Below are 8,761 nucleotides of genomic sequence, written 5' to 3' on the forward strand. Positions count from 1 at the left end.
AAGAGCGTTGTCCACCGTGGTGGACCAGTAGTCAAAGCAAGAAGTGATAAAACTTTGTCCATTTTAGCAACAAGCCAAATGATGTTTTTCTGGGCGTAATTGTCAAGAAAAGAGTGATACATACTTCCATTGGGCAAATCCAAATTGCTGCAATAGTGGTATCAGTACTTTGAAACTCAGACACACCGTTTGATGAGAGCATATCCAAAGCTATCACCAAAGGCGGTAACTGTATGGCAGAGGTTGAGAGTCGTAGCAGGGATGGGTCACTCAGTAGGAACTGTTTAATTCTGAAACCTGTGGCTCAAACTGGTAGCAATGCTGACAGGCAGACCGGCAGCACACTAGATGAGGTTGGCCATGATGGATGGCCAAGAGGAAATGGGAGGAAAACAGTTGAAGTGTACCAAGGAAGGCAAATACCCTGAAATCTCAACAGAAAGTGTGAAGAATACTTGTATGATAGCTGTGCCCAGATAAAGATGATCTGAGTGGGAAGGAAAAGGAGAATTAAGAAAAATGAAAGTGTTTTCACCTGGGATACTGTTTGTACCTGATTTGTGAATTAAATACTAAATACTAAAATATTAGGTTTTTCAAAGCTATCGGTAGCTTCAGTTTTGAACAAAATATTTGGAAACAACTACACAAACTGTTGAGTAATTTTTCAGCTAATTTATTTATGAGTTGAGTGCAAAGGGATGGCCAGCAGGCAGAAGTTTTAGGAGATTGAACCAGTGGGAAAACAGAGCAAGTGATTCTGGAGCTGGGCTGGGCAGCTGGCAGCAGCAGCCTTGTCTCTGCTTAGATCTAAGAAACTCTGATTTTGATGGCGCAGCCATTGAAGTCCAGACTTTCAGAAGCTGTATTTGCTTGGCTTCCAGTTACTGCATTTGGGACTGTCCAACCTCCCTCTTCTCGATGGTAAACTTGCAGCCCTCCAAAGCTGAAGACCTGAAAAGGTCTTGCAGAGAGGTGCTCCAAGTATTGCGTAGGAAAGCAGGTTAGTCTCCCTACAAATATTCAGAATTCAAGTGCCTGTTTGGGCCATATTTCAACCTGTAAAGTCCACTGCAACTGAAGGATTTTCTCAGTCCTCATTTTAATTGCAAATCAATTAATTAGCATGAGCCCATGTACTGCAGCATCCTACCATCTGATGTAGTAAGGAAGATCAGGGGACTAGAGGAACTTTTGAAGACACTGTGTGGGGCAGCGCTGTGTGTTAGGAGGGTGCACTGTTGTGAACCTAAAGGGAGAAAATCATGGCAAAAAAAAAGCTGGAAAAGTTCCGTGGAGCAATTGTGAGAGGAGCCCGATCCATTTGCTTTGCAAAATCTCAGTGCTTTAGTGGAGGAAGCAAATGTCGAACAGAGTAAACACCAGGCAAGAGTTTTGTACATAACAGTCTGCCAGAGGAGACGTAAAATCTGTGGCTGATGAATACTGGTTCTGAGCTAGCAAATGATTAATTAACATTAAAAAGTTGCATAGCATGGTTTTTTGGGGCGTCCTACAAGAAACATCTTTTGCATTTCAAGTATGGGTAAGTCAAAGCAGCTTTAAATAATATGGAAGAGCATCATGGACACTGCAGTGTTTAATTTTGCTTTTTTTTTTACTTTCCCTCATGCAAACACAGATCGAGCCAAAAACTGGACCACGAAGTGGTGGAATTCTTTTGACCATAATGGGATCTAATTTGGGAATAAAAGCAGAAGATGTAAAAAATATAACGGTGGCAGACAAGGAATGTCTTTTCAGAGAGGAATTCTATTCTGTTTCCACAAGGTAATTGCTGCATATTTTTCACAAGATTTTAGCAGAAAAAAGGAACTTCTGTGCATTTTCAGGAGATTATCGTCCTGTGGTTATAAAAAATTATCAACAGAAGAAAGAACTAGTGCAATATAGCTGCTCTATTTCGTAGTAGCATGTCTGAGTCTTTATTTAAAATTGTTATAGATTCTAATACAGCAACAAATTTACAATAGCGTGCTACCATCCTGCTTCTGACTGATGGTTTTTTCCTTATTTGTTTGAAAAGCTTTCATAAATTATTATTGCTCACGTATCTCAAGATTATTTGTTTGTTTTTAAATTAAAGGCATCATAGGTGTGTATCTAGTCATTAAAATCTTTGTTAAATCTGAACCACAGTGCAGCCAACCATACAAGATTTATGGGGAAGTAGGCAAAGCAAGAGGAAGCTTAAATCTTTTTGGTTTAGTCCAGCCACAAAGTTTCTTTCCTGGGGGCAGGGAGGGAGCCCGGATTTTTGGTTTAGCTTTAGATGATTAAGTTTCATCGCAGAGCCAAGTCGTCCATGGATGTTGAATTGCCTAAGCAGGTTGGTAGATGTTTTGCAGATTACTTGTCACACTCTTAAGCAGTGCCAAAAATTAAAACAAGTGCCTAAATTCTTTTAGGTGTCTAGGTGTTTACTACAGATTATATCAAGCATCTACTTTCAAGAGGGAAATACCCTTTTGATATTAGCTGATAAAAAGCATAGTATGAAGCTTCAGTAGTAATATTAAGAGTAATGACATATTTTAAGCAACCTTGGTGTCTTTCCCTTCAGTTAATTTAAAGTGCAACACAGTAACTTTTTGCTATTTCTGTGGTGTGTTTTGAAAGGGATCTTGAAGATACCTAAGTGATTTTTTTAGCTTTTGAAAAATGTTTAGCTTTAGTCAGTTTGTGGATCAGGCATTTAGAAGCTTCCCAGGCCCCTAGGACTTAAGAATGTTTATGTATATACCTGTATATCTCTTACTGCTTCCGAAATCCGTTGCCATCACTCATGCATTTACATGTGCATCACCATCCACAAAATTCCCAACTCTTTTACAGTCATCTTTTCCCATTCCCTATTTTCAGTGTTTGCAAAAGCTGAGATTGCACTGAATTGCAGCATAGCCTTACAAGAATTTCCCCAGCCTCTTGGCTTTTTCTAAAGCTTTTTGATATTTTTAAATACGTGGAAAGGAGCCAGAACTGAGATGACTGGTTCCTTGTATCATAGCAACATTACTGGTTTCCTGAGCTCTGCCAGTGTGGTAATGGGTGAGAACAAATGCAACTTGCATAATGTCATTTATCAACAAATTAGGGGGTTTTGAAGGATGTTCTCCATTAGGGAAGCCTTGAAAAAGAAGTTATTCAAAATCTCCAAATAGGTATCTATAATTTTCTGTCTTTATCTTCCTCCATTCTTTTGTTTTATTATTACCTTCTATTATTTAATTTAATAAAAAAAAAAAGTGCCTTGTCTTGCTCGCATATTCTTCTGCAATAAAAAACTAGTCATTTTTAGGAGACAGTTGTTTTCATGGGCAGGAGAGTGGCGAAATTTAAGGCACTTCAGGCTGCTTTCTGGCTCTGCGGTGACTGAATTGTTGGCCTTCGAGAAGTCGTGTTCTCATTCTTTGTAGTTTTCCATTAGTAACGTGGGGGAAGGGAGGCAAAGCCAAGGCTGGGGAGGGGAGGGAACTTTTCTCAATTAAAATCCCTGCTAACCACACTACGGCGTTTCCCCCACACACGCCCCGGCCTCGGCCCCTGACTGCTTTCCCTAGCTTGACATATGGTAGAAATTCCTCCAAAGGCACCGTTTCCTGTTTCTGCCTGACAAGAAGATACAACTTCCAAGAATACAGTAGAGAGATGATGAGGAACAGACTCAGGCAGCCGTACACATGCCAGGACATGCAAGAATTTAGAGAATTTTGTCCATTTGCCAGTACCCAGGCAGAAAAGTCTGGAGTGATCTGCACAGGGACTTGACAATCCTTTTATTATAAGTCCCAATTTAAGTACATTATACCCAGCAATTTGGGGTTGTTGGTTTTGGGGTTTTTTTTTCTATTTGAATTTTTTTTTTATAACCAGTCATGCACTGCTGAAGGAAGAACAGCAATAATGAACATCGTATACCTTCTTATCTAACCCTCCTATCAGATCTCCCTGAAGCATTTGTCCCAGTTTTCAAGTGTGTCGAATCCTTATTGCATTTTCATGCTTATATTCGGTGGATCACCTGTCTGAAATAAAAATTTAAACATCCGTGCTATCACTCAGCAGCAGCGTTAGTTAAGGCAGCGTTTTCTCAGCCAGTGTTCCTGACCTCTGCTTTTGCGTGGGCTATCTGAGGATTATTTTCTCGGCCAGTGTTCCTTGACCTCTGCTTTTGCGTGGGCTATCTGAGGATTTCTTTTCAGAGAACAGTAATTCTAAAGGGATTTTGATCGTAGGTGTGAAAATGCAGTAGTTCAAAGCTGAAAGATATCAGGATGCACAACAAAAGTATCAGCAGCTAAAACACACAGTTTTTAAAAAAAGTTATAAGATAGCTGATGGTCTGATTCTTATATCGGCGGGGGGGGGGGGTGGGGAGGGAATCCTTTGGGTTTTTAACATCACCAGGTCCAGTGAAAAGCTTGCGTAGGGTTGAAGAGGTTCATCTCTGACTTCTGGGCTGAATTTGAGTCTTCTGTAGTAGGCACAACTGACTGCTAGGTAGTTGCTGTGTACAGTGCTCAGCTTTACCTACCTTTAGATAGGAGATTAAACTGTTCTTGGGTGTTTTTGCTGGGAATCTGAGGCAGCATTCAAGTACCTTCTGCAGAATAAAGTGAATTTAGTGCTTTTGCTGACAGCGTGTGTGGTAGCTCACATACGTTGCATTGGTATTACAGCTGTTGCTTCTAACAGATAAACTTACATTCTTTCTTGCCAGGATTGTATGTCAAGTTGGACCAATGAATGAACTACAACAAGGTCAAATTGAAGTTAACATCAATGGAAAATTGGGTAAATCACCACCTGAAGTGCAGTTTACATACCAGGTAAGTGCATTTTTTTTTCAGAGACCTGTTTTATACCTTAAGCATGACTTAAGGTAGAAGTTTACCTGTTAGGCACAGAGCTGCTTGTGTTTGCCTTACAAACTTTGTTTCATCAATAGCACTGTCATTCAAGCCTGTTAGACAGCACTTAATCTAAGCATTTCTTTATACAAAGGGTATACCAAAAATGTATTCTGATCAATACATCCAGAGTCTCAAAATAGGATGATGTTGTTTGCAATTCAAGTTAAAAAGACGTGGTAGAAAAGAAATTAATAAACTTATTCAGCAGTGACACAATATCTCTTAAGTGTCACTATTGAATATAAAAAAATCAGCACTGCAAAACGTTAGGTATTCTTCTGTCGCACAGTTGGTGCACTATTTTAATCACTGTGTTTAGTCTAGCCAATGTTCCTAATTACAAGAATAGATGCAGAGCAGCTGAAGAATGAGTAATGAAGGTACATTATTTTTTTAATAATTTATTTCATTCAAAAACATGGCATGCAGAGCCATAGATAGCGTGATGTGTGTTCATATTACACATACGCTTTGTTTTCTTTGTCACTATGAAGGAGAATTTCATTTGAGCCTTAATTGCTTTACCCTAAATGCAGCCCTAGGTTATAGCTGGCATAGCCTGTGGTTTTAGCAGCAAGTAGCTTTATCTGTATCTATGAGGTCTTCAAAATTTATAAGAGCCTGTGATAGTTGAGACGTTTAAATAATCTCTGTCCTCGTATTGATACTTAAAATTACACCTACATACTCTAAATCTGTAAAACATAAAGCGTGGATTAGGCTTTTATCTTCTCCCTTATTAAAACTCCTGTCTCATTAATTCTTAATATCTTGTGAGAAGGAAAGGAAAGGAGTCAGCAGTGAGAGGTGGAATAAGTCAAGAATGATATTCAATTGAGAAGAGGATATTCTTGTTTTTGCAAAACAGGCTAGAAGTGGTTTTTCCATAATTTCCAAGCAAATACCTCCTCTTCCTGGTGATATCTCTGCAAAACCAGCCTTTTTTCTTGAAAATGTTCTCTGTTCCGTTGTGGAAATGTAGGTTATAATTAAGTCTTTCTTTGTTGAGCTCGTTCATCTTAACCAGAGAAGAAGAATATAATCTGTGTTTATGTGTTTGTGGTCTCTAGGACAGAGGCTATGACAGTAAAACCTATATGAGATGAGATTTTGACACGAACCCATTGTGTGGGGTATGTTTTACACCAGTTCTCCTATGCTTCTCCTGTGTGTAAAGATTCTCCCATGGTTTGCATGAAAACCACATGAAGAAGTTACGGAGTGTGTTGAAATGTAATCTGAAGCCCCCACGTAGGCTTTGAAGTCTGTCTGTGAACTTGTTCCGGTGTGATTCCCTGCTCAGCCCATCTGGGAGGTGCGATAGGCAGCCACCGCTTTTGGCTACTTGAGGGAGAGACTCTTGATCGCCTGTGAGGCGGTAGGAGAAGCCGCTCTGCCCAGGTGTCATCCAGGTGGGAGTTTTTCCTGCAAGTCCAAGGACTTCCTCTGGGCCGATTTCTGCCTGCATTGAGGTTACTGAAATATCAGATACCTAAGCTAACTGCCGATAAAGAGCATTTTAATTTACTGCAAAAATCTTTCCATGGGGACTCTATTTACAAAATGCAAATCAGCGTCAGGTAATACAGTTCATGCCTTAAAACTGGTGAAGTTGGTTTCTAGTTTCATTTCTCTTTGTTCCACGAGAAAATGAAACCAGCTGTGGACTGCAGTAGGGTTGAAGTCAGTACAGGGGCGTTGCACCTCTACAAGTGTGACACAACGCTTTTGGCATGAGAACAGACGATCAGAGCAGTCAATCGCGTCAGTTGATGTTGTCTTAAAAGCTACAATCTTGTTTCACTGCTGTTTTCAGGCAGTTATTTGGTGACTTCTTTCAGCAGACATGCAAAATCTGTGCTTTGTTTAAAACCTCTTCTATTCAGTATACACAAAGGAAAGAAAATACTCTTCTTTCCAAGAGCCTTCCTAAAATAAATTTTGTGTTACGCATTTTCCCTTTTCTTTGGCACATTGGCGCGCTACCCTCCTGCTGGTAATTACCACTGTTTCTACTGCGTGCTCTGATCACCCAAAGCACGGTACCTTCAGCTTTAGCAGTGACTGCTCTAAATGTGGTATATGGCAGCACAGGGCAAAAGCGCACAAGCAGTGCCCGAGGAGACGAGGCAGCTGCTCAGCCCGCTGTGTCGATGTACACCGGAGGTGTCACCGTACTCCCCACAGCCTCAGCCTCATACACATGACTAGTCCCTGCCACCAAAAGCACATCGTCGGTTATCAAGTAGATTATCCTGGATATAAGGAAGAATTTTTTTTATGATGAGGGTGGTGAGACACTGGAACAGGTTACCCAGAGAAGTTGTGGCTTCCTCACCCCTGGAAGTGTTCAAAGTCAGGTTGGACGGGGCTTTGAGCAACCTGCCCATGGTGGAGGGTTGGACTAGATGGTCTTGGAAGGTTCCTTCCAACCCAAACCATTTTGTGATTCTGTAAGTGCTACTGCATTTGGCTCCTGTGGATACCCAGTCTGAACAATGAGATGTGTTTTTAAAGCTGAATCGATCAATAGTCAGCGCAGCTTGGGGCTCAGAGTCGTGCTTCTGCCCCTTCTGCCAGCACAGCACATTTCTGAGCTAAGGAACGCGTGAGCCCTCCATTAAATGGGTCAAAAATCCAGTTAAAAGGGAAGCCATGGTTTCAATTTAAAATGATTTCTGAACTAAAATGCCCTGGTCCGCCAGAGTCTGTGCTGTGCAGTAAACACCTCATTTATATTTGCTGCCTAACAGGGAAAGTAAGCTCTGTTTCTCCCTACCCATCACAATTTCTCTATCCAACCTGAGTGCTGTTCAAGTCCAGCCATTCCAGTGAAATTAAATTCTGGTAACCCGGTTCTCCTCTTCTGACGTTTCTGTTGTTTCACTGTAAGCAGGATCAGGTAATAACCATTCTCCTGTTTAGTGAAATAGAAATGAAGTGATGCTAAATTTTAATATCCAGCTCTGCGGTACATCTGGAGCACTGACAGCTTGGCTGGTCTCTGAGCAGGTGGAGCAGTGACGCAGCTAAAGGCCAGTCCTGCTTTTTCATTTGTTGTTAACTTTATCTGATTTCCTTGTTACTGTGACAGGGAGAAGCAGTATCAAAGGAAGGAGTTAAGCTTTTCCTAGGCATATGGCCCTGATTTGCTGATCCCATACCAGCATGATTCCTTTCTCAGAATACCCCGTCTTCAGACTTGAGCCACCAGAACGAGAGCTTGCAGCTGGTTCTGGGATCTCCAGCATCTGTTTGCAAGAGCAGTTCTGTGAGTTTTAGGTTGTGCAGGTTAAAAAGACTATATGGTTTCAGAAATTCAAATAAATGTAAGATGGCGAAATTAGAATACTCTGCAAAAGTGTAATATATTACTGAGGTGCTGAAGGTAGTTTAGGGACTGGCTTGGAAATAATGACTTTTAGGAAATCAGGAAGTCCACTTGCCTAAACAAGATGAACAACCAAAAAGAGAAAGAAGGGGACATAAATTCTGAAATTTCTGATCTGAAAACAAACATGAACATGACTATTTACCATACTGGAAGTTTGAATGTGAACCTGAACAGCATGGTTGCATTTAACAAGATGCACTCTTCCACCTTAATCTACTCCCAGCTTGGCAGCTTCCTCTTACCTCCATCCATCCTCTGCTTTCCTTCTTGATATTTGAAGCAATTGCCCTGGGAGCTCTCACCAGTGCATTGCCATTAGCAGCACAAGGCTTTTGTGGAGGGTTTTAGCTCATTCCATGATTTTTCTCCCGGAGCCTTTACCACAACACAGGCATTTTACACTGTAGTTGGGGGGGTTGAGTGGGTTTTTGCG

General features: G+C 41.0%; 1 protein-coding gene across 1 annotated transcript in view; it reads left to right on the forward strand.

Annotated features, from left to right (window-relative positions):
• PLXNB2 (plexin B2) overlaps nt 1–8,761 on the forward strand; it is a 117,983-nt gene that overhangs the window by 67,907 nt on the left and 41,315 nt on the right. The window contains exons 14-15 of the mRNA XM_009638163.2: nt 1,643–1,791; nt 4,742–4,850. Of these exons, the coding sequence (XP_009636458.2) occupies nt 1,643–1,791; nt 4,742–4,850 (258 nt within the window). The remainder of the gene's footprint in view (nt 1–1,642; nt 1,792–4,741; nt 4,851–8,761) is intronic.

The sequence above is a fragment of the Egretta garzetta genome, unplaced genomic scaffold (genome assembly GCF_000687185.1).
Source record: "Egretta garzetta isolate BGI_Z169 unplaced genomic scaffold, ASM68718v1 scaffold64, whole genome shotgun sequence".
Lineage (NCBI taxonomy): Eukaryota > Metazoa > Chordata > Aves > Pelecaniformes > Ardeidae > Egretta > Egretta garzetta.